Source organism: Emydura macquarii, unplaced genomic scaffold, assembly GCF_026122565.2.
Source record: "Emydura macquarii macquarii isolate MOO-44397 ecotype Brisbane River unplaced genomic scaffold, CSIRO-AGI_Emac_v2 contig_1209, whole genome shotgun sequence".
NCBI lineage: Eukaryota > Metazoa > Chordata > Testudines > Chelidae > Emydura > Emydura macquarii.
Genome location: NW_027131346.1, coordinates 117826 through 141359, shown reverse-complemented (window position 1 = coordinate 141359; position 23534 = coordinate 117826). Strand labels below are relative to the sequence as shown.

The 23534-nt window shown below is 64.9% G+C and overlaps 4 protein-coding genes across 5 annotated transcripts; all 4 read right to left on the bottom strand.

Moving 5' to 3' along the window:
* Positions 1-597: 597 nt before the first annotated feature.
* TAPBP (TAP binding protein) lies at positions 598-5552 on the bottom strand. Its single transcript, XM_067546963.1, has 8 exons — positions 5401-5552; positions 4835-5035; positions 4025-4297; positions 3520-3864; positions 2710-3054; positions 2406-2495; positions 1738-1769; positions 598-1623 (listed from the first exon to the last, which is right to left on the bottom strand). Exons 1-8 carry the CDS (start codon positions 5444-5446, stop codon positions 1612-1614), a joined length of 1344 nt encoding a protein of 447 aa, XP_067403064.1. The 5' UTR covers positions 5447-5552; the 3' UTR covers positions 598-1611.
* A 7-nt stretch (positions 5553-5559) lies between these two features.
* LOC137152381 (heme-binding protein 2-like) lies at positions 5560-10482 on the bottom strand. Its single transcript, XM_067546964.1, has 7 exons — positions 9680-10482; positions 9396-9479; positions 9142-9217; positions 8826-8943; positions 8243-8376; positions 7031-7194; positions 5560-5867 (listed from the first exon to the last, which is right to left on the bottom strand). The coding sequence occupies exons 2-7, from the start codon at positions 9455-9457 to the stop codon at positions 5726-5728; spliced, it is 696 nt and encodes a 231-aa protein (XP_067403065.1). The 5' UTR covers positions 9458-9479; positions 9680-10482; the 3' UTR covers positions 5560-5725.
* Positions 10483-10778: 296 nt separating this feature from the next.
* On the bottom strand, positions 10779-15985 carry ZBTB22 (zinc finger and BTB domain containing 22). 2 transcript variants are annotated; one of them, XM_067546962.1, is made up of 3 exons: positions 15925-15972; positions 14929-15155; positions 10779-13487 (listed from the first exon to the last, which is right to left on the bottom strand). In XM_067546962.1, exon 3 carries the CDS (start codon positions 13466-13468, stop codon positions 11930-11932), a length of 1539 nt encoding a protein of 512 aa, XP_067403063.1. In that variant the 5' UTR covers positions 13469-13487; positions 14929-15155; positions 15925-15972; the 3' UTR covers positions 10779-11929. The 2 variants fall into 2 exon arrangements, with proteins under 2 accessions (XP_067403063.1, XP_067403062.1); XM_067546961.1 differs by lacking the exon at positions 14929-15155 and having other exon boundaries at positions 15925-15985.
* A 539-nt stretch (positions 15986-16524) lies between these two features.
* Positions 16525-21248, bottom strand: DAXX (death domain associated protein). The gene is given in 9 exon segments (XM_067546960.1): positions 16525-16758; positions 16854-17052; positions 17439-18042; positions 18254-18283; positions 18286-18430; positions 18654-18901; positions 19584-20388; positions 20587-20894; positions 21045-21248. Coding segments are annotated over 8 exon segments (2286 nt in total). The 5' UTR covers positions 20782-20894; positions 21045-21248; the 3' UTR covers positions 16525-16698.
* Positions 21249-23534: the final 2286 nt, after the last annotated feature.

The following is a 23534-nucleotide window of genomic DNA, read 5'->3' as shown; positions in this document are numbered from 1 at the left end:
GGAGGGGGCAGATGGGAGCCAGAGCTGCACAGCTGGGAGCAGACCCTACTGGGGAAGTGGCCTAAGGCTGGAAAGGAAGTGACGTGAAACCCAGAGCTGAGCCATGGAGCACGGAGCTGCAAAGCCCAGAGCAAGCCAGAGGCCTGGGGACAGTGACAGCCCAGACCTGATCAGCTGGGAACGGAGCCAGGGCCAGTGACCCAGGATCTGGGACGGACCCTCTGTGTGGCTCTGTTATGACTTGGCTGCATGTTTCCTGGCCCCCCCCATGTTGTGTATGCTCCCCTCTCACCTGGCATCCTGCTCCATGTGCTCAGTTCTCCACTCCAGCTAGTCTCCTCCAGATCCAGCTGCGTGTTTCACCCCAGCATCCTGATCCATGTTTCCCAGCTCTCCGGTCTGTAAATTCTCTCCCTACCCTCCAGATCCGGATCCATGTTTCCCAGCTTTCCAGTCTGTAAAGTCTCTCCCTACACTCCGGATCCGGATTTCCCAGCTCTCCGGTCCATATATCCCACCCCCACCAAGCTGGACTCTTAAGTTTTCCAAAGCTACACTCCATATAGTTCCAGGCTCTCTGGTCCATATTCCCCACTCCTGACCCCCGCCATCCAGCTTTGTGTTTCCCAGCTGTCCAGGCCATATATTCCCCCTCCACGCAGGATCTGGAACCTTTCCCACCTCTCTGGTCCCTATATCTCCACACACACAGAGGAGAGGAAGCTGGACAATGGGGCTTGCCTGCCTGTCTCCCTCCAGTCAGGAAATGAGACCTTCCCACAGCCCCACTGCACCCCGCCAGGGCCAGGTGTGATCCCAGGGTGGGACGAGCGTAGAGACTAAGGAGAGCTCAGAAATAATGACCAGGATGCACAGGACTCCGTAATGCAAAGGGGGAGCAACCAAGGGTAGCAAAGATGGGGGGGAAAAGCTTCCTCTCCCTGAGCCTGTGGGACTCCCTGCCACTGGGCATTAGCCCTTGGGACCTCCTGCCCTGGGTCTTAGCATGAGGGGCCGAGCATGGAGGGTCTGAAACCAACTGGCCCTGGTGTTGAAGGATGCAGGGGTCAGGGCTGAGGGAGCTGGGGGCACAGTGAGGCATAGGATGGCCTCTCACTGAAGCAGAAGGAGATGGGGTCTCTGGAGGGCCGTGTGGGCAGGATGGGTGGGGCTGGGTGGGATGAGAAGAGCTCTGCCCAGAGAGGGACCTCGGGGGCGGGGGCAAGATTTGAGAGAGGATGACTCCCACGCAGGAGTTAGGGTGTCACAGCAAACAAGTTTATTTCGGGGGTCTAAGCCTCCCACATCAGTGCAGACCAACAGCCCCCCACACTTACACAGAACAGGCCACTTGCCCAGCCCCCGGGGACAAGCAGGCAGCATGGGGAGGGAGCAAGTAGGCCAAGAGGGGGTGGGGCGACATGGGGACCACCAGGGGGAGAATGGGGAGGGATGCTGGCAGCCGGGAGGTGCAGGGGAGGGGGACAGGAGAGGACTGTTAGCTCTTTCTTGTCTATTAAGCCCCCGACGCTGCTTCTTGTCCTGGGGGTCACTGTCTTAGTGTGGCGGTCACAGATCAGCCCCCAAAATCTCAGCTTCCCTGGGCACGGCTCACTCCGATTTCTGTGGGGAGAAGAGAGTCGGGTAAGAATCACACCGCGTGCGCCAGCCCCTCCCAGCAGGGGGCGCTGTGATGAGTGGGGCAGGAGCAGCTGTGGGGCGCAGGGAGGTATTTACCTTGCTTTTTTCTTCGGCTCTGGATGGACAGACTGAAAAAGGACCAGAGAAAGAGGGGTGAGACCTCGGCTGCCCTGATCGGGAGGGGCGGGACGTGTGGGGAGCATGGCAGGCTGCAGGCTGGGCTGGAGGTGGTATATAACCCTGTCCATGAGGACAGGAGGGAGTGGGGGTTGAGCAGAGCAGGGGCAGCACGGGGGCTGGGGGTACAGATCCTTCTTCCCCAGGAGATGTGCGGAGGGGTGGCCTGGGAGGCAGCGAGGTGGCTGGGGGTGCACAAGGTGGCAGTATGGCGGGGTGCCCCGTAGCCTTGCCACAGAGGTGGCTGGATGGGGGGATGCAGTGGAGGGGGGATGGGGACTGGGGAGCATAGATCCTGAAGAGCCAGGGAGGAGACATGAGGGGTGGGGGGGTGACATGGGAGGTGCAGGGCACACACCCTGTTCCCGGAGGGGGGCAGTGACACGGGAGATGGGGGGCAGCAAGGGGGCACACACCCTGTTCCCGGAGGGGGCAGTGACACGGGAGATGGGGGGCAGCAGGGGGGCACACACCCTGTTCCCGGAGGGGGCAGTGACACGGGAGCTGGGGGGCAGCAGGGGGGCACACACCCTGTTCCCGGAGGGGGCAGTGACACGGGAGCTGGGGGGGCACAGGGGGGCACACACCCTTGTTTCCGAGGAGGCGGAAGAGGCCATAGAGCAGGAACGCGGTCAGGAACATCCCGATGGCGTCCTCCAGGGCGGGGCCGGTGGCACCTGGGGAAGGGGGGGTGAGACTAAGAGACACTCCCCTGCCCACCCTCCCCACATCCTTCTCCCTGCCCCTCCCCCAGCCCCGCATTACCCCCTCCTTTCACCCCTCTGCCTCCCATTTCTCTGGCCTCCCTACTCCATCTTACTCCTCTCCCATAACCCCCCGCCCATCTTCTCCCCATGTTACCCCCTGCCCTGCCCCCCAGACTGTCCCCACCTGCCACGCGGAGCCGGACGCTCCTCCGCACGGGGGTGGCCAGGCCGGCGTGGGTCACGTGGCAGCTGTAGGTGGCTCCGTGGTCGCCGGGCTGGACGGGCGCCAGGCGGGCAAAGCTGCTCAGGCTGTAGGTGCCGTCGGGGCCACGCCGGTGCCCGGACTCCCAGGTCTCAGTCACGTACTCCAGGAGGTCGCCCCCCGGCCCCCCCGCTTCGCCCGGGCCCCGCCGCAGCCAGCTCACCGCCACATCCAACGGGTAATAGCCAGAGACCTCGCAGGCCAGCTCAGCTGGTGCGCCGGGGACCACGGACAGCGGGTCGGGGCGCAGCGTCACCACGGGGGGCTCTGAGAGGAGAGGGGGTTAGAAACTGGTCCCATACAGCCCTGTACAGCCCAGCCCGGCTTCCCTCCTCCCCTGGGAGGCACAGACGGGGGGTGGGGCGCAGCATCACCACGCGGGGGTGGGGCAGATGAGTTCCAGCCTAGTTGGGGCCTCCCTCAGCTCCTGGGGGGTGGCACCACCACCGGGGCTCTGGGACGAAGGAGGGATTCGAGATCAGGCCCATCCAGTCTTGGACAGCCCAGCTCAGCGTCCCCAACGTCTGTGGTTTCTGGGGGGCCCTGGGTCAATGTGGGGTGCGCTGGAACCTCTCCAACTCAGGGTTCACAGCCTAGGCTGCGGGAGCATCAGTTCAGGGACCCCTCCCCGTAATCAGGCAAGGAGCAGTGGGGTCATGTCCTCAGCCTCTGGTGGGGGGACGATACCCGTGGGGGGCAATGGGAGCTTGGGCGGGGCACCCCCAGACTCACCAGTGACATGCAGCTCCAGAGCCTGCTGGGCGTGGAGGTGGGGCAGGTAGATGGTGCAGATGTAGGTTCCTTCGTGCTGCACCCCGACCCTGAGCAGCCGTAGCGAGACGTTGGTGTCTGTGCCCGCCCGCCCCTCCTCCAGGAACAGCTGCGCCCCCTCCTCAGCCACATGGGCCCGGCCCGACACCCCATCGTAGGCCAGCACCACGTGCCCAGCACCCCGATACTGGTACCGCCACTCCACCGAGAACGGGCCAGGCGGCGCCGAGAACCCACAGTCCAGCAGCACGTCCCGGCCCAGTCGGGAGCGCAGGTGGGGGGTGCGGGAGAAGACCGACAACACCGCTGAGGGGAGAGACGCGGGAGTTAGTGCTGTGAGCACCACATGGCCAGTGCCACGGGATTAGCCCAGGGCCCCGGGGAGAGAGGGGATCCCCACAGCAGGCTTTCTGGGGGAGGCCTCTCTCACTGGTCCCCACCCTACAATCCAAGTCGCCCTAGTTACCAGTTGCCATGGTGACCGCCGGTTGCTGGGGTTCCGCCTCCTCTCCCTTGAGGACAGCACTGACCCCGTAGCCCCCGGCTGGGGCCTGGACGCTGCTGATGAACCAGGCACCCCCCAGGCTCTGGGGGCTGCGGTGGTCGGGGGTCAGGCCAGCCGCCCAGGGCACATGGGCGTCCTGTGGCAAGTAGGCGTTGATCTCACAGGACGGCATGTCCCCTTCCTTGGGGCGCCCCTCCACTGGCAGGGGGATGCGGCGCAGGGCCCCCGCAAGGTCTGTGAGGAAGAGAGAAATCGGGGGAGAGATGTGGACACCCCAGCACCCACCCTTGCCAGGAGGGGGGCCGTGCACATGGGCTTGGGGGAAGAGAATCAGGTGCAGGGAGAGAGACCTGGACACCCCCAGAGCCCCCCGCCGGGAGGGGGATTTACCGCAGGGCCCTGGATGCCGGGGGAACAGACAGTGGGGGGGCAGTTGTGGGGTGCAGGAAGGAGAATGGGGGGACGTGCCAGCGATGTCAAGGACCATCCTGAGGTCCATGTCGGGTGGCAGGCCAGTGCAATGTGGGTGGAGCCCTGGGGGGCAGGAGAGCGGAGTGGGGTAGCACTGGGGGGGACGGGGAAAGAGTGTGAGAGGATGGTGTGGGAGAGCAGAAGGCAGGTGCAGGATGTGGAGGACAGGCGGCAGTAACATTGGGGGGCAGGTGGGATGTGCGGGGAGCCCTGGGGAGCAGGAGAGGGTAGTAGGGTGGTGGTGGGGGGGAGGTGCTGGGGGAAGGGGCCGGTGAGGTGTGGGGTGGAAAGGGGACATACCAGCGATGTCAAAGACCATGCCGGGCTCCAGGTCAGGGGGCAGCTCCGTCTCGGGGTGCCTCTCTCTCGACCCCCGGAACAGGAGCAGCGCCCGGCGCTGGGTCACAGAACTGGGCATCACCCCGACGCCCCGCCCGGCCTCCTCCACGAACCAGCAGCTCAGCTGGGGGCGCCCCGCAGAACCCAGAGATGGAGCCAACCCTAGGGGCCGGGGGCAGGGGGTCAGTGGGGACTCTCCCTGGGACGCTGGATGGTCCCCAGATTCCCCCCTCCCGCAGGGCAGGCCCCCCCAGATTCTCCCCTGGTTCCACACCCCCAGACACAACACCCAGCAGATGCCCCCACATCTCACCAGGCCCTGCTCATCTGCTGTCACCCCCCCACGCAGACACCACGGCCCCCCAGGGCGAGCACGGCCGCCCCCCCCCCAGCTCAGGGTGCACTCAGGTCCCCATGACAGAGGGGGCTGGGGGGAGAATGGGATAGACGGACCCAGAGCTAATGGGGGGCTCTGAGGACAGACGGAGGGGGGCGGGTGGAGTCGCTCCGGGAGCCCCCCCACTCACCGGGCAGCAGTAGGGCCAGGACCCCCAGGGGGGCGAGTGCGGCCATGGCGAGCGGCGCGAGACAGGCTGGAAATTCCCCCCGCGCTAAGCTTCCACTTTCACTTTCGGGACCGGGGGGCGGGACACACAGACAGCCTGCCTGCCAGACAGACAGACACACCCCCACGGCCCATCGCCTCTGCCCCGCGCCCCCCGGACTCCAGCGAGGCCGCCTGCAGCTGCCAGGGCGCCCGGCCTGCTGCGCGGGGGGGCTCAGCCGCCCCCCCCAGCCCCGGGCAGGACCCAGAATTCACGGCACACACCAGACAGCTGTGGGCACTTGGCTTTATTGTGCACCGGGGGGGACAGAGCACAGCACGGGCGGGGGGGCTGCGATGACTGGGGGGGGGGGGGGGGCTGGGGCACAGCCCAGGCCCCCCCGCGCCAGGCGCCAGACCTCGTTGTGGCGCTTGAACCGCTTCATGGGGCTGCAGCGAGACGAGAACATTAGAGCGGGGGGGGGGGGGGCAGGGCCTGGGGTGACCCCCCCAGACCCGGTGTAACAGGGGCCTGCCCCGCCCTGCTAACCCCGCTGGCAGGGGGTGACCCCCGCCTAACGTCACAGGGAAACTCGCCCCCCCGGCTGCTGCTGACAGGTAAACGAACCCCCCAACAGTGACCCCCCTCCAGTGTAACATGTAACCCTGTCCCCCCCGTGACTCCCCCCCCCCCCGCTCCTGGTGTGACAGGTAAATGTGTCCCCCCCATGCCCCTCCCCACTGTAACCGGTGCCCCACTCACTGCTCTCCACAGCTCCTGGCGTGGCAGATAAACGTGCCCCCCCCCGGCCATGCCCCCCCAGCTCCCAGTATAACACTTCAACTGGTCCCCAGACTGCCAGCCCCTCCTCTGCAGCTTGTACCTTGGAGATGTGTTCCCCAGTGACCCCCCCAGCTTCTGGTGTCACAGGGAAACCCCCCAGGGACCCCCCACCCCCTTGTGTCACAGGCAAACCCAGCCCCCCAACCGACCCTCCCAGCTGTGGGTGTAATTGTTAACTTGCCCCTGGCAGACCTCCTGGGGCAGAACAGGTGCTGCAGACAGATCTGTCCCTCCCTCCTGGGATGGGAGGGGGGAGGAGAAAGCTAACGACCCCCCAGCAGCACAGGGGAGATCCCCAGACCCCCCAGCAGCACAGGGGAGATCCCCACACCCCCCTTCCTGAGCAATGGGTCATTCCACTCACCCCCTCCATGCAGCACCTGCTCTGAGAAACGGGGGGGGGGGCAGTTAGGCACCCCTAGAGCAGCCCTCTCCCCAGCCTGGAAGGGGGGAGGGGACCCCACTGCAGCCCCCCCTCCCAGGCCTGGGAGAGGAGCCCAAGGAGGAGCAGGGGGCTGGGGGTGCAGAATCCCCTCCCCCACTCCATGTAGGAGCAGATGTGCACAGGGGGTGGTTGGGGGCGCTCAGCACGGACCCCAAACCCCACATCTGCTTCCACAAGCTCCGGCTTGGGCCAGGCGCGCGGTGTTTTGGTGTCGGACTCAGGGGTTCTGCTCCCCTCAGGTTGTCCTGCAGCTGGGGGCACCACGGGCAAGGCTGGCCCCTGCCCCGCCCCAGCGCCCAGGGAGGCAGCCGGCGAGACTCCCACCTGTTATAGCCAGCCCAGTAGTGCCAGGCACGGTCGTAGTGCAGGGCGTCCCGCCCCAGGGAGGCGTCAAGGGCCAAGATGTGGGTCCCTCGATTGGCATCTGTGAGCCACCCCCCAAAGGAGCGAACATAGATGGGCAGAGCAGGGAACCGCTCGATGAAAACCTGGGACGGACAGAAGGAGAGGGGGTCAGCCCCCAGCCAGGCCAGGGGGAGGCTGGAGTTCGGGGGTCAGCCCCCAGCCAGGCCAGGGGGAGGCTGGAGTTCGGGGGTCAGCCCCCAGCCAGGCTGGGGGGGCTCCTCTCTGTGGATTGGTCGGGGCAGGCAGCTGTGCAGGCAATTTGGAGGAGAAAATCTCCCCATGGGCTTGCTGGGGGGGCAGGCAAGGCAGGGCAGGGGGAGATGGGGAGGTCATGGGGGGGTCACATTAAGGTTGAGGAGGGGATGGGGGGGTCACTCAAAATGGATTCAGTGGAGGGGAGAACAGTGGGGGGGTCACTCACAACAGCTTTGGCAGGTAGCAATGTGGGGGGTGTCACTCAGTGGGGGAGGAGGGTGTGGGGGGTCACTCAGCAGGTTCAGCAGGGAGCGATGTAGGGGGTCACTCAGTGGATTCAGTGGGGGAGGGAGACAGTGGGGGGGGGGTCACTCAGTGGGGGAGGGGGCTCACAGAGTGGTTGTGGTAGGGAGCAATGTGTGTGGCGGGGTCACTCGGTGGGGGCCAATAGGGGGGTCACTCAGTAGGTTGGGTGGGGAGCGATGGGGGGGTCACTCAGTGGGTTTGGGGGAGTGGGTCACTCAGTGGGGGAGGGGGGACAGTGGGGAGGTCACTCACAGCACACTTGACGGTGAGCAATGTGCGGGGGGTCACTCGGTGAGGGGGTAGTGGGGGGTCACTTGGTGGGTTGGGGGGCAGTGGGGGGTCACTCACGGTCGGTGGGTTGGGGGCAGTGGGGGGTCACTCAGTGGGTTCGGGGGCAGTGGGGGGTCACTCACGGTCGGTGGGTTCGGGGGGCAGTGGGGGGGTCACTCGGTGGGTTGGGGGGTCACTCATGGTCGGTGGGTTCGGGAGGCAGTGGGGGGGTCACTCAGTGGGTTTGGGGGGCAGTGGGGGGTCACTCAGTCGGTAGGTTCGGAGGGCAGTGGGGGGGTCACTCGGTGGGTTCAGGGGGCAGTGGGGTTAGGGTTTGGGGGGCAGTGGGGGGTCACTCACAGCCGGCTCAGTGGGTTCGGGGGGGTCGCCCCGCCATGCCGCTGGCAGCAGGAAGGAGATGGTGTACTCCTGTGTCTCCCCAGCAGCCTCCTCCACCCGGGTCAGAACCGGTGCCGTCATTGGGATCTTCACACCTGCCGGGGGCGGGGGGGACATGTCACATTTGCTCAGCGTCTATCTCCTGCCCTCCCAGAGCTGCCCCCCCAATCCCCGGCCAGCCCCCAGGGGGGGTAGAGACCCCCTTTTTCTCTGTCCCCATTCTAACAGGGCTCATTAAATGAGAAGCAGCCTCAAAGAAGGGGAGGGGTGGCCCCTTGACCCCTGGGAGTGTCTCAGGTTCTGGGTCTCTGGAGCAGTGGGGTTATAGGGGTCACTGAGGGTGGGGGCTGTAGGACCCATGGGAGAAGGCTGTGGGTGGGGAGGGGGTCTCAGAGTCGGGGAGGAGGATGTGCATGCTCTGGGCTCCCTAGAATGGGGTTGGGGGGGATCGGGGGATGTGGCTCTCTGGGGGAAGGGGGGTTGCTGTGAGGCCTGAGGCTGGGGGCAGAGGGGCAATGGGGGAGAGGCTGGGGGGTCTCCTTACCCAGCTGGTTCCGGCCCTGGATGTATCGGAAGAGGCGCCAGAAGCTGGTGACCTTGGCAGCCGTGTATGAGTCGTTCACGCGGGTGCTGGCCCAGGCCGAGGGGGGGTAAAGCCGGGCCTGGGGGGGTGGCAGGAGCACAGGGGGTCAGTTTTTTCCCCGCATTCCCTGCCCCAGCTCCAGGGGGACTGGCTGGTTCCCAGGGGTGGGGAATGGGGCCTTTCCCCACTTGGGGCCATGGGCTCCAATCCAGTCCTGGGGGGGAACTGGCTGTCGGGGGTTCAGTATTTTAGCAGGGCCCCCCCCAGTGACCCTCACCTGGTAGTCAGAGCTGTTGCAGATGAGGTCAAAGGTGAAACATTCAGTGACTTCCGTGCAGAATTCAGGCTTCTCCCTGCAGAACCAGACAGGGAGTCAGGCATACACGCCCCCCCCCATTGGCCCCAGCACCCTGGGGTGCTATTGCCCCCCGAATGGGATCTGTTGACCCCAGGTGGTTTGTGCAGGCATTGGGGGGAGGGGTTGGCAGATGTTCCCTCCCCCACCCCATCATTCCCCTCTCCCCCACTCACCTCTCTGCCCAGGCCCCCTGTACCAGGGCCAGGAGCAGGAAGGGGGCAATTCGCAGCAGCATCGCGAGGGGCGTCGTGCAGAAGCTGCAGGGAGAGACCCAGGCTGGCGGTGAGAGACCCCCACGCGGGTGCTGGAAGGTCCCGGCCCCCACCCAGCGGGAGCATCTCCCAGGTGCAGGAGGTGGAAATGCAGCCCAAATCCTGAGACACCCCCAGACTCTGACCCCACTTCTCCACCCCCAGCCCCCCTTTCCCTGCCTGCTCCATCACCACAGCAGACTCACTTGGGTGAGGCGCCTGGACTGAGCCGGTTTGTCCCTCCTGCTTCTCCGGTGGGTCTGGGCAGCTGGCAGATATGAGGCTGGTTGTAGCCCCCACCCCCATGGGGGGGTTACATAACCCCATGCCTGGCCCCTTCTGGGCTGCGAATCAGGAATGCGGCTGGGGTTGTGTAACGGGGCGGGGGCCAGTGTGATATAACCAGCAATGGGAACCGCCAGGAACCTCAAAACCCAGCCTGGGGTGACGGCCCAGCTGGGCCCATCCCAGCCCGGCGCTACAGGCAGCATGCTGGGGGTGTCCTCGTGACATTTCAGGGGTTGCTGTGCTGGAGGGTCCCCCTCCCCATCCAGGGGGCACTGACGCACAATGAGAAGCAGGAGCCGAGCCTTAAACAGACCAATAAATATTTATAGAGACATAAAAAAACCACCACCAGAATCAAATTACAAAAGAATTGGACGAGAGGGGGAGCCCCAGGCTGAGCAGAGGCAGAAGTACCACACCCAGCTCCTCCCTGAGCCAGGCGGGGGGTGGGGGGGAATTGTCACCCCCAGGCTGCAGAGGGGAAACAGGCACAGAGGTGGAAGGAGGGACTTACTCCCACAGGAACAACAGGAGAGAGCCCAGGAGTCCCTGCTTCCAGCCCTTCCCCCCCACTCTAACCCACTCCCTGGGCAGAACCCAGGAGTCCCGGCTCCCAGCCCCGCTTTGGGACAGGGATTCCCAGCGGGAGTGGGGCTGGGCGCCCCTACTCAGCTTGGGATGGGGTTACTACAACACACAAACAGCAGATGCTCTCACAGCTGGGCCAGCACCCCCGCCATACACCCCCACGGGACCATTCACCCCGAGCCTCGGCAGGGAAGGGGGCATCGTACCTACATTCAGGCTGGCTCTGTGCATGGGGGGGGGGGTGTTTAGCAGGGAGGAAGGGGGCGTCATTGCTGGAGGGGGATCTGGAGCGGGTGCTGGCCCAGGGTGCGCCGTCCCGCAGGGGATGCCATCAGAAGGGCAGTCGGGATGGACGAGGGGTGCTGTCCCAGAGACGCAGTGGAAGGGGACCCATCCCCCCAGTACAGGGTGAAGCCCCCAGGAGAGGACATTACTAGATTCTAAGGCCAGAAAGGCTCCCCTAGAGCCCAACCCGGAACCAGCCCTGAACGACCGGCGCAGATCTCTCAGCCAGCCTGTCTTGGTCAGATGGCCAGGGCTGGGGGGCCCAGCACAGCCGCTGGGAGCTGTTCCAAGGCTCACTCCCCTCCCTGGGACCACCTGCAGCTGGGCTCCAGCCGCCAGCCTCCGGCTCTCGCTCGGCTTTGGCGGCCGGACTGAAGGGCCCTAGCGCCAGGGGGCAGCTCGTCACCCCTTCACCGTCCCTGCGTGAAGCCAGACAGACGAGCTCCGTGAGTCTGTCCCTCCCAGCATGTCCTCTCCTCCTTCCATCGCTCCCGTGGCTCTCCTCTGACCCCTCCCATGGACCCCGGCTCCCAGCTGCGGCCACGCCAGGATAAAATCAGCTCCTGCTCGCCTCTGCCCTGTCTGTACATCCAAGGGTCACACTAGCCCTTGGCCATAGCCTGGGGTCAGGGGCACTGGGCAGGGAGTGGTCTGAGGGGAGATTGGGGGTTGCCCCATCCTCAGAAGGGACAGAGGGGGCAGCTTGCATTACACATACGAGAAAACCCAAGTGAATTACAGACAGACAGACAGGGACGGGACAGACTCACCGACCTGCGGGTCGGCCTGCTACACACAGCACAGAGGGGCCATGCCCCTCAACCACCCTCCCACCCCCCGTCTTCTTAGCCCCCTCACGGGCGAGGGCGCTTCCCCCCACCCAGCAAGGAGGGAGATTAGTGTTAAGAGTTCCTCAGGGACCCAGGAGTCCAGGCCTCCCCCAGGCTACACAGCCAGAGGAGCAGATTCCTGGGCCACCCACAAAGCCGTGGGGCCAGGAATCCAACCCCCCTCCTGGCCCTGGAATGAGCGACCCAGGACCCTGCCAGAGACTTCAGTCTGTCCAATCATCGCTGCTTCTTCCCGTCTCACCCCACCCCCTCTGCCCCATAGCACCGTGGGAAGAGAGGGCTCCGGGTGTGGCTCCAGTCTGTGCGCCTGGGATGGGGGTGTCCCAGCAACAGGAGGGGGCAGATCTGTGCCCCAGGGTCCATCGGGGAGGAGGGGTGTCCACGTGCAGGGCGAGGGAGGCGCAGGCCTGCCGGGGAGTCTGTTCGCCGCCTGCTCCCCCCACTTCACATCTTGGTCCCGCTGCCCCCTCCAAAGCCCAGTTCGCTGCGTGGCGACCTCCCCGGAGCCTGGGTCTCCCGCAGCGTGGCCCAGTCGCCCTCCCCTCCCCCGCCCGCCGCCACGTGCTCCTTCTTGGGTCCCCCGCCCGGCGCGCTGCCCGCCCCGGCCAGGCGGTGGCGCCGCTCGCAGTGCCCCTTGTGGCGCATGAAGCTGTCTCGCCACATGAACTTCTTGGCGCAGACGTCGCACTCGTAGGGCTTGAGGCCGGTGTGCGTCTTCATGTGCTCCGTCAGGTGGTGCTTCATCTTGAACTTCTTGTTGCAGACGGGGCAGTCGAAGGGGCGCAGGTTGAGGTGCATGTTGACGTGCCGGTCCCGCATGCTCTTGTGGGAGAAGGCTTTGCCGCAGTGGCACATGAAGATCTTGTTCCCGTCCCCCGAGCCGGCGGCCAGCTGCACAGCCCCGTGCTCCACGGGGGCCTGGGGGGGGAAGACCAGGATCTGGTTGCCCTGCATGTCCATGGGCATGAGGGAGCGCTGGGCGAAGCTGCTGCTGCTGCCTGGCCCCTCCTCCAGCCCCTCGTAGGCCGAGGGGAAGTCCTCCGAGGACTCGCAGAAGTTGACCTGCTCCTCCAGCTTGGCCCCGGCTGGCTCGGTCAGCGTACGGACATCGCTGATGCTGAGGGGGGGCTCGCCAGGGGCCGGCCCCACCTCCACCGGGTCCTCGTCCTCCTCGCACGTCAGCACCAAGTCCTCCTGGGACCGCTCCTTCTTGATGTACACCCACTGCTTCTGGGGCACGATACTGGGCTGCACGTAGGCCGGGCGCCGCCCCCCGCCCGCCCCGCCGCCCCCGTCCCCGCCACTGTCGCTCACGTCGTCGTCCGTCTCCAGGATGAACTTGCTGCCCCCGGAGAAGGGCTCAGGGCAGCGGGTGGGACCCTTCTCGGCCTGGAAGATCACCTCCTCGTCCGGCCCCTCGGAGCCATCCCGCTCCATGGCGCCCGCTGCCCCGCGCAGCGCGTACTTGGCAGTCCCGTGCTCTGGCCCCTCGCCCGTCTCCCGGGGGCTGAAGTAGTTGCTGCTGCTGGGCGACTGGTTCTCGCTGGTGCGGCTGGAGTGGGCGCGGAAGGAGGAGGAAGGCGAGGGGCCGGCGGTGCCCCGCCCCTCCTTGAGCAGCTCTGTGCACTTGTCCACGATGTGCCACATCTGCAGCACGCTGCCGACGGTCAGGAAGTTGACGATCTCGTCCGAGGCCATGCTCAGCTTGCCGGTGTACGCGGAGCCCAGCACCGTCTCGAAGGCGCCCGGGTCCATGACGTTGGGCAGCACAATGGACGTCATGTTCTTCAGCAGCACCTGGTCGTGGAAGTAGGGCGAGGAGGCGGCCAGCACAGCCCGGTGGGCCCGGAAGACTCGGCCCTGCACGTGGATGGAGATGTCGCACAGCTTGCCCTCCACCCGCTGCTGGTTCAGGTTCTCCAGCAGGGCGCTGGTGATCTCGGGGAAGTCCACGCGGACGACGGCACCGCACGACGGGTCCATAGTGCTGGGGATGCTCTGCCTGCAAGAGACAGAGGCTTAGAGCTGGGGGTGCCGAGAGAGACCCCCACCAATCCTGCATCCTAAAGACCCTTTCGATGGGGTCCTTCCTCAGGCGCTGCGGCCCAAAGACACCTGGGGCAGGGAGCGGGCCTCCTGTCTCGGGGGCACCCTGGATCTGAGACATAATGTCACTGAGACATTAACCCTTTGTGGAATGGACCGTATGGGACAATCATGCCCCAGGCCTAATCCCTAGGAGAGAGCGATTCCCAACCAAAACACCCTTAACTCTACCCCCAGGACCGACACCTGCTGGGGTCTGCCCCTCGGACAACACCTTCCCCCAACTCATAACTCCCCCACAGCACCACCTCCGGCAGCCCCCCAGGTCCCCAGCACTCGGCAGAGCTCTGGTTGGGTTTTCCATAGGGTATTTTAAAAAACCAGGGAAATACACGAGTGTCTGGGAATGCGGCAAAGAGAGGGTTTCTGGGTTACGGGAGCAGAACCAGGGTGCTCTGATGGGAGACTGGGGGTGTGTGGAGCATCCATCACACACTGAGCCCCTCCAGCCCCCTCTTCCCCATCACCACCCACCTCCCAAACCACAGCTTCTCCTCCACGCTCTCCCCGTAGCCCCATTATAAACCTTCCCCCCCACCCCCTCCACCCACCCCTCCTCCTCTTATGTAACCAGCCAATCCCCCACTCCAGCTCTCCCCACCAAGACCCCCCATCATAACCCTACCAACGCCCTGCCCTAACCCAGAACCCCACACATCCCCGCAGCCCCAAAGCTCTGTTAAAAGAGGTGAACAGTGAGGGGGCAAAGTTTGCAAATGATACAAAATTACTCAAGATTGTGAAGTCCAAGCAGACCGCCCAGCGTTACAAAGGGATCTCGTGAGACTGGGGGAGTGGGCAACAAACAGCAGATGAAATTCAGTGTTGATAAGTGCAGAGTCACAGAGATCGGACAACAATCTCAAATATACACACAAAATGATAGGGTCTCAAGTAGCTGTTATCACTCAGGAAAGAGATCCTGGAGTCACGGTGGGCAGTTCCCTGAAAACATCCACTCGATAGACAGCGGCAGTCAGAAAAACTAACACAATGTTAGCCGCCATAAGGGAAGGGACAGAAAATAAGACAGAAAATATCACAATGCATCTGTAGAAATCCTTGGTACGCCCACAGCTTGAATCCTGCGTGCAGTTCTGGTCACCCCATCTCGAAAAAGATATATTAGCACTAAGAAAAGTACAGAGAAGGGCAACAAAAACGATGAGGGGGATGGACCCGCTTCTGAGACTGAAAAGCCCGGCATTGTTTGCGTTGGACAAGCGATGATGGGGGGATATGAGAGAGCTATAAAATGGTGACTGGGGTGGAGAAAGTGAAGTTCTTTATCCCCTGCCACACAAGAACTGGGTGTCGAAACAAACAAAGGGCACAACCTGTGGTACTTTGCCAGGGGATGTTGTGAAGACCAAGCCTACAATGAGGCTCAAAAGAAAACTAGAGAAGTTCCTGGAGGATGGGTCCTAGCAGCGAGAGGGTCAGGGACACAACCCCCGGCTGAGGGTGTCTCCAGCGTCTGGCAGTCCGAGCTAGGAGTGGATGACGGGATGGGTCACTGACTGTCTGTCCTGTTCATTGCCTCCCAATCACCTGGCACCAGCCCCTGTCGGCAGACAGATCCTGGGCTGGATGGACCATTGGTCCGGCCCAGCCCGGCCGTTCTTACCTCCTTGTCATAAACCTGCCCGGCTCCCAGCTCTGAACTGCCCGACACCCCCCACGCTCCCCTCCTGTCGTTCCCAATCCCCCACCCGACCCCATGCTTCCCCCCTCCAAACCCCCATAGCTCCCCTCCCCCCACACAGAGCCTCCCTCCTTACACTCCCCACAGCTCCCTTCCCAGCCCCCCAATGCCTGTCATGTCATGTCATCCCCCAACCCCCTTCCGTCTACCCCAGCCACAGACCCTGCAAACCCGCGCCAGCCCAGCCCCCCCACACTCCCCACTCTCCTGCCCCTGCCCCTCTGCCCGCAGATTCCTGGGGGCCCTCCCATCTCTTGTCACTCCACACCCTCCCCCACTCCACAGCCCCCCTTCCACCCTCCCCTCCCCCACTCCACAGCCCCCCTTCCACCCTCCCCTCCCCCACTCCACAGCCCCCCTTCCACCCTCCCATCTCTTGTCACTCCACACCCTGCCCCACTCCACAGCCCCCTTCCACCCTCCCCTCCCCCACTCCACAGCCCCCCTTCCACCCTCCCCTCCCCCATGTCCACCCTCCCCATGTCTCCTACCCCGACCCCAGCCCCTGCAACCTCCTGCCCCCCACCCTAGTCCCAAAGCCGACCCAGCCCCCCTCTCCTGCCCCCCGCTCCTCCGCCACGGGCCCCCCCCACCCCGGACCCCTCCCACCTGTCGCCCCCCCGCTCACCCGCCCGCTCGCTCTCCCGGGGTCTCAGGCCGCCGCCACCATCTTGTTATTCACCCTCCCTCCCTCCACCCCCCAGCCCGGGCCCCGCCCCTGCCTGCCTTAAAGAGGCAGACGCCGCCGCCCGGAGGCTGCCACGGGGTCGCTGTCCGCCGACACCCAGCCCTCCCCTTTAACGCGGCCGCCAACGGGGCCGCGCAGGGAGTGTTCCGCGACAGACGGAGGTCCTGGAACCCCGCCCTCTTAAAGGGGCAACTCAGCCGACACCGCCGCTTCGCCTTTAAACGCCGGAGCTTAAAGGGATCAGCGCTGCGCAGCCTCTGTTGCTTCACTGCAAAAGTGTCCTCCGACAGCCCCGCCTGCGCTTTAGCTCCGCCCTAGCAGAGCAGAGCAGAGCAGCCCCCCGCCCTTCCCGCCCCGGCGAGCCACCTGCCCCGGCTCCCCCCCCCCCCGTCCCCTTACCGCCCCCCCCGCCCACTCACTGCCCCCGCCAATGTCCCCTTACCGCCCCCCCGCCCACTCACTACCCCCGGACCCCCCAATCCCCCTTACCGCCCCCCGCCCAATCAGGCCCCCGCCAATGTCCCCTTAGCAATCAGCTGCTGCCAAGTAAGAAAAACCAGTTTTTATTTTTTGTTTACACAGTTCTTTGTACAAACGCCACCACCCAGGACGGGGCAGCCCAGGAGATGAGGGGCCCCTGCCCCCCCCAAGGAGCCCACCCCAGAGCCAGCCACAAAGACACCCGCCCCCCAGAGTCTCCAGCCCCTTGGGGGTCTAATCCGAGTCGGACAGGACGATGATCTCCTCGGGGTCGCACTGGGTCGCCACGCTGGCCTGGGGAGAGAGCAGGGACAAACGGTCAGGCCGGCTCACCCCCTGGACCCCCTCTCAGCCCCGGCCTGGCGCCCCCAGCTCAGCCCGCTCCTCACCTTGCAGGCCTTGGCCGCGTGCAGGAGCCCCCGCGGGCTCTGCTGTGGGCTGCCCTGCGAGCTGCTGACCAAGCTGTGGAAGGGCGAGTCGGCACGGGTGGAGTCGGGCAGGGGGCGGCGGGGCAGCAGGCCGGCGAGCGGCAGCTCCACGCCCTCCTCCTCGTCCTCTGAGCCAATGCTGTGAACCTCGATGCAGCTGCTGGCAAGGGCGGGAGAGATGGGGTCACGGGGGCAGGGATGGCGTGAGGCCCATCGCACCAAGGGCACGGACCCCCTTTCTCCCCCCGTACCTCCCACCAGGGCTGGCCCACCCTCCCTCGGGCAGGCCAAGAGGGGAGACGGTTCCTGAACCCATGTGCCCCTTGGAACAGGCTCTGCCCCCAGCCCTTCACCTGCAGGGGGCCCAGACATCCACGGGGATGGCTGGAGCGGCCACCAGACCCAGACAGACAGACAGACCCCCACCCATTGCTGTGTTTCCCCAGAGCAGGGCCCATTCCCTTCTCCCCTGCCCGCTCCTCACCTGTCACACAGAGCTCCCCCCACCTCACACGGCCTGGTCTGGCGTGTGCCCCTTACCCCCACCTGTCGCCACGGGGCAGCTCCTGGCGTCCCCTCTTGCGAGCCGGGGGTCCAGCACTGCCGTTGAAGCTGGTGGAGCTGATGATGGGGCCCCCGTTCTCCAAGGGCCGCATTTTCTTGGCAGGGGGCTGAGTCCGGAGCCCAGAGCCCCCTGTACTGCCACCCTCCTGCTTCACCACCAGGCCAGCAGGTTCCTCGGGGGACACGTCCCGCTCAGGCTGGGAAGAGACTGTCCCAGGAGAGGGGGGGCCCATTGGGGTGGCCTCAGAGGGCTCTGGGGAAGAGGGAGTGGCCATGGGGGTAGCCTCAGAGCCCCCTGGGATTCGGGGGGAAGGGGGTGGTGTCTCGCTGAGTTCCAGGGGTAGTGCCTCAATCTCCAGCACAAACAGCTCCTGCACCGGACTGGGCGGTGGCCCCTCCTCCTCCAGCTCCTTGGGGGGCAGGGGCCCCTCGCCCTCTGCCAGGGGCAGGGTCTCCTCCTCTTCATCCTCTTCCCCGTCCTCCTCCAGATCCTCCCCCTCTGACGAGCAGGGCAGCGGCTCCACGCCCAACTCCATGAGCTGGTCTCCCTGGTCCCCTGCCGTGTCCTCACTGGCTGCTTCTTCATCTGGGGGAGTCACCACAGAATAGAACCCAGGAATCCTAGCTCCCAATCCCCCTCTAATCATCATCATCATCCTTACACCCCACTCTGCTCCCAGAGCCAGGATAGAACCCAGGCGTCCTGGCTCCCAGCCCCCCAGCTCTAACCACTAGCCCCCACTCCCTACCCAGAGCCAGGACAGAACCCAGGAGCCCTGGCTCTGTGAGGGACGTACCCTGCATGACTGCATCCTCTTCGTCGTCCTCCCCCCTTCCTGGCTTTGCTGCAGCTCCTCCTCAATGTCTGTGTCCGACAAGGGCTCTTCCTCCTCAGAGTCGTCCTCCTCCGAGTCATGGTTGTCGTCCGCACTAACCGCCGGCCCTCGGCTTGCGGTGCTCACGCTGGCGCTACCCTGGGAGTGTGGAGAAGGGGACGTTTTACACCAGCTGCCACCTCTCACAGGGCTGTCTACGAACTCCCATCTTCCCCTGCGGCCCCCTGGCCAGCACTGCAGCTCCAGAGGACAGCTGATGCCAGGTAGTTCTGCCTTCCCCACGCAGGGGCACTGTTTGGGAGCCGTATCCCACACCCTTCCTCCTCGGGGCTGGGAGACGGCTTGGCCCACCCTATCTCACCTGCGGGCAGGGCTGCCCCTCCCCTGGGTCCAGTGCTGTGGGGCAGGGTGGGGGGAGCGGCCCCTCCTGCCGGGGGATGGTGCCGCCACGAGCATGGGCCGCTCTCTTGCGGACACGCTCCTCCTCCTCGCTCTCGTCCTGCAGCTGGGCATAGTGCGAGATGACTCTGTCCAGCCGTGTCAGCGACACATCGCGGTTCTCCCGCAGCCGCCGGGCCAGTGCCGAGTCCCTCCGGGCAGGGTCCATGTCTGCACACACGGGGGGCGTGTTAGAGGGGTCCTGAGCGGAAACACGCTCCCCTCACAGACAGCCCCTCCCTGGCCCTGCACCCAACCCTGGGGAGCCACTGCCTGCCCTCCTCTCCAGTGAGAGCCCTCACTTCCCCACAATGCACGGGGTATGGCCTTGTCCAGCCTTCCCTGGCCACCCCTCCGCGCGCCCCCCACCGGGCCGGCACCCGCTCAGTGCACTCGCCCCCACGCTGTCACCGGGCCGGTACCCAGTCAGTACTGCCCCCTCCACCGGGCTGGTACCTGGTCTGTACTGCCCCCTCCACCCCCCCCAACGGGCCGGTACCCGGTCGGTGTGCCCCCCCCGGCTCTAACTGGGCCAGTACTGATTGGTACAGCCCCCTCCGCCCCCCCCAGGCCGATATTGGTCAGTGTGCCCCCCCAGGCTCTCACCGGGCCAGTACTGGCCGGTACAGCCCCCAGGCCGGTATTGGTCGGTGCGCCCCCCCCGGCTCTCACCGGGCCGGTACAGCCTCCCCCCAGGCCGGTATTGGTCAGTGCGCCCCCCAGGCTCTCACCAGGCCGGTACAGCCCCCCCCCAGGCCGGTATTGGTCAGTGCGCCCCCCAGGCTCTCACCGGGCCGGTACAGCCCCCCCTCCCCCAGGCCGGTATTGGTCGGTGCGCCCCCCAGGCTCTCACCGGGCCGGTACTGATCAGTGAGGTGGCTCCCGAAGTTGTAGACCAGGTCGAGATGGCGTCGCTCCTGCAGGCGGTTGCCCACCTCGCGGAAGGCGTCCAGCGCCATGCTCTGCATGTGGCGCTTGGCCAGGCCCAGGCTGTGGCGGGCGCTGGCCTTCTGGATGACCTTGAGGATGTCGGTGTAGTCGGGGAAGGCGTCGGGCCGGTTGATGAAGCGCTCGATGCGCCGGTTGACCTCGGGGTAGCGGGTGCCCCGGTAGGGGATGCGCTGCTCGATCACCCGCCCCGTCAGGCTGCTGCACTGCTTGAGCTCGCACAGCCGCTCGAAGATGTGCATCATCTTGCGCTTCAGCCGGCTCTCCTGCAGGTAGGTGGAGTCCTCGCTGTCCAGCTCGGCCAGGTCCAGCTCCCGCTCCTGCAGCCGCCGGATCTCCCCCATGTAGACGCGCAGCAGGTTCTCCAGGTAGCGGATCTGCCGCTTGGAGCCAGTGCCCCGCTGCCCCGAGGGTCCCTCCCCCTCCTGCGCAGGCACTGCCGGCTCCAGCGGGTGGGGGCTGGCGGGGGCCGGGGCTGTGCTGAGCGCCAGCTTGCGGCGGTGCGTGTGCGCCTTGAGCACGGTGCACAGCTCGTTGATGTAGACGTAGACTTTGCTGCGCTTGCTCTGCACCCGCGTCAGGCAGCGCCCCAGCACGTTGCGGAACTCGGCCGAGGCCAGGAACTCGGTGCTGGCCTTCTGGTGCCGGCTGGCCAGGAAAGGGATCACCTCGGGATGCTCCTCCGTCAGCTGGGCACAGTACTCCAGGAACTGGGGGCAGAGGGGCGCAGGGTCACTCCTCAGTCAGATGGAGGCCAGCACTCCAGGAGCAGGAGCAAGGGGAGACAGAGCTGGGTACGGGGGGAAAAGGCCACGGGAGCCCATGGTTGGGGGAGGGGAGATGGGTGGGGGCAGGGGCATGTGGCCAGGGAAAGAAGTTGGGGACGGGACCCCATCAGGGGCACTCACCTCTGCAAAGAGCCGTTCGTTCTCAGCCTTGAAGCTGCCCGCATCCTTGGCCATGGGCTCCGGTTTCTTGATAAGGGTCCCATTGGGCTGGGGGGAGGCAGGGGCGGGCTCTGGGGGCTCCCTGGGCGTAGGCAGTGGGAGCCCCTCCTCCTCATCGTCCAGGACGATGATGCTGCTCTCCACTGCGGCGGCCATGGGGGGAGGGATCAGAGCTGCGGGGGGGTCCTGAGGGTCAGGCGCATCCCGAGTGGGGGACACAGGGAGTAACCCCACAGTGCAGGTGGTCTCTCAGTCCTGGGGGGCAGCACCTGCATGGGGAGATGGAACCGTGAGTGCTGGACCCATCCCCAACTCCACCCTGTAGCCAGTACCCACCCCAACGGCAGCCCTACTTTCCTATATGCCTCCCCCATAGCCAGAGCCTGCCCTATCCCCCCACCATACCTAATGTTACCCACCTGGGACTCATCCTGTACCTGGCCCTCACTCCACCCTGGTGCACAGCCTCTGTCCTGTAGCCATCCTATATCCCCCACACCCCATAGCCAAAGCTCACCCCATCTCCTCAGCCCTATAGCCCCCCCAAACTCTCCCCATTTCACTGCTCCCAGGACCCATCCTATAGCCACCCACATCCTGTACCCAGCCCCTGTGCTCAGGACAACGATCCAAGAGACCTTGCTTATGGGGGGGCTCTATCCTCTAGACATTGCTCCTGGGGCTCCTCCCTCACCCCAGGTTCAATGCCTCCCCCGGAATGCCTACATGGCAGTCTCCTGGGCCCCCAGGGGTACCAGGGGTGGGGGATTAAGGACAAACCCAACAGCTTCCACGTGGTGCATGTTGCAGACAGTTCTAGGGTGGGGGCATACATCCCGTAAATTGGGCTGGAGAAGAACCAGCAGGGGTATTTATACACAGGTGTGCTGAGAGCCATTGAACCAAGCTGTAAACCCTGTAGGTGATGGAAACTACTTCAAGCCAGGGGTGGGGCAGTGCCCCTAGTTCCAGCATCTATGTTTACATACAACCCCCAGGTCAGGAAGAGCAGTCTCCTCCCACCTCAGTGCCAAGGAAGGCAGTGTCTGCTCTGCTCCCACACCCAGCTCCCTCCCCAGACTCGGGATTCCAAGTCCACAGGGAGCACTGCAGTCATCTGGTCTGAACAGAACTGCCCCACAAGCATTGCTAGAGCAGCCAGTCTTCATTTAAAAGCACCAGCAGCAGAGAATTCACCCCCACCCTTGGCAGATTGGTCCAATGGCGAGTTATTCTCCCCAGGCAAGTCGTACACCTCACTTCCCGTCTGAATTCATCTAGTTTCCACTGCCAGCCACTGGGGCCTGTGGGATTGTCCTGTGCTAGCCTGAAGAGCCCAGCATCAAATATTTGTTCCCCAAGTCACCCCTTCACCTTCTCTTTGTTAAGCTAAATGGCCTGACCCCCACATATTCTCCACCCTCCCGGGCCTGGGCCCCCCCCCCACCAGTGTATCCCTATAAGGCAGTTGTCCCCAAACTTTTTGGGCTGTGTCCCCCCCCCCAGGAGCCACAGTCAGGAGCCAAAGCCATGGTCAGGGGTGCAAACAGGTCTGGGGCCCAAGCTGTGGCTGCGGCGGGCACCAGAGCTGGGGGCCCGGGGCTGCGAGGCCAGGAATGGGGTCACGGCCAGGAGCTGGGCCAGAGCGGAGATGGGGCAGAGTGGGGTTGAGTGGCGCTTCCTCCCCTGTGAAAGTTAGCACAGGGCCTGCCACACTCCCTCGAATGTACAGGGGGCGTGCCCCACCGTTTTGGGACCTCTGCTATACGGCAAGTGTTCCAACCCTTGAATCGTTCTCATGACTCCCTTCTGACCCCTCTCCAATTTATCAACATCCTTCTCGCATTGCAGGCTCCAGAAATGGACCCAGGATTCCAGCAGTGGCCACACCAGGGCCAGAGGTAAAGGAAGCGGGACTCTGGAGTAGCAGCAGAGAGGTTAAGTACCCCAGGATCGCATTAGCCCTTTTAGCAGCTGTCACACTGGGAGCTTCTGCTCAGCTGATTAGCTGCCCCCCCCCTTCAAACCCTCATGCTTCTCTGCCCCGCTTCCCACCAAGCCCCACATCTACACCCCTTGGCCCTGCCCCTCCCTCCTAAAGACTCAGCTCACCAGGCTCTGTTCCACCCATCCACGGCCTCCCTTTCCACCCCCCCCCCCGAAGCTCCTCGTAACCCCACTAAGACCCCTCCTCCAGGGCCTAGTCCCCACTTCACAGCCCCCAGGGTTTGCTTCCCTCCCAGCCCCAACTCCAATCATGCTGACCCTACAGATACCCCAGCTCTTCACCCCCCCTCCAGGCCCTACTCCCCAAGCCCCCCATATCCTCCACTTCCTGCTGCCCCCAAGCCCACACGTCCCCCACCCTAAGCCCCACACCCCACCTGAACCCCACGCACACCCCCAGCTCCGCCCAAGCCCCACACATCCTCCACACACACACACACCTGGCCCCGCCCCCCAGACCCCACACACCCTCCACACACACACCCGGCCCCGCCCCCCAGGCTCCACACATCCTCCACACACACACTCACACACCCGGCCCCACCCCCGCCTGAGCCCCACACACCCCGGCCCGCCTGAGCCCCACACAGCCCCCACACTCCAAGCCTCACTCCACCCCATACTGCCCACCCAGGCCCTGGACCCGACCCGCCAGCTCTGCCCCAGCCCGCGCTTTCCTCTCACCCATCTCCTGGTTCCGCCTCCGAAATCCCGAGCAGCACCGGAAAAACCGATTTCCCCTCCTCACCCCATTGCGCAGGACCGGAACTGCCCCTTTCTGTCACCAGCGGGCGCCGCCATAGTTTCGGAGGCTCCGGTCCAATCACAGCGAGAGGCTGGCGCTACCCACGACAAGGGCGTCACTACGTTGCTATACGTCGAGCCAATGAGCGAACGAGACC

Excerpts from the sequence above, each read along its gene's own strand:
- TAPBP (XM_067546963.1), bottom strand. The coding sequence starts at position 5,446 with ATGGCCGCACTCGCCCCCCTGGGGGTCCTGGCCCTACTGCTGCCCG. Across the intron at positions 2,496-2,709 it reads CGTCCGGCTCCGCGTGGCAG|GTGCCACCGGCCCCGCCCTG; the intron begins GTGGGGACAGTC and ends CCCCTTCCCCAG. Across the intron at positions 1,770-2,405 it reads CCGCCTCCTCGGAAACAAGG|TCTGTCCATCCAGAGCCGAA; the intron begins GTGTGTGCCCCC and ends GTCCTTTTTCAG.
- LOC137152381 (XM_067546964.1), bottom strand. The coding sequence starts at position 9,457 with ATGCTGCTGCGAATTGCCCCCTTCCTGCTCCTGGCCCTGGTACAGGGG. Across the intron at positions 9,218-9,395 it reads CAGGGGGCCTGGGCAGAGAG|GGAGAAGCCTGAATTCTGCA; the intron begins GTGAGTGGGGGA and ends CTGGTTCTGCAG. Across the intron at positions 7,195-8,242 it reads CCGAACCCACTGAGCCGGCT|GTTTTCATCGAGCGGTTCCC; the intron begins GTGAGTGACCCC and ends TGTCCGTCCCAG.
- ZBTB22 (XM_067546961.1), bottom strand. The coding sequence starts at position 13,468 with ATGGACCCGTCGTGCGGTGCCGTCGTCCGCGTGGACTTCCCCGAGATC.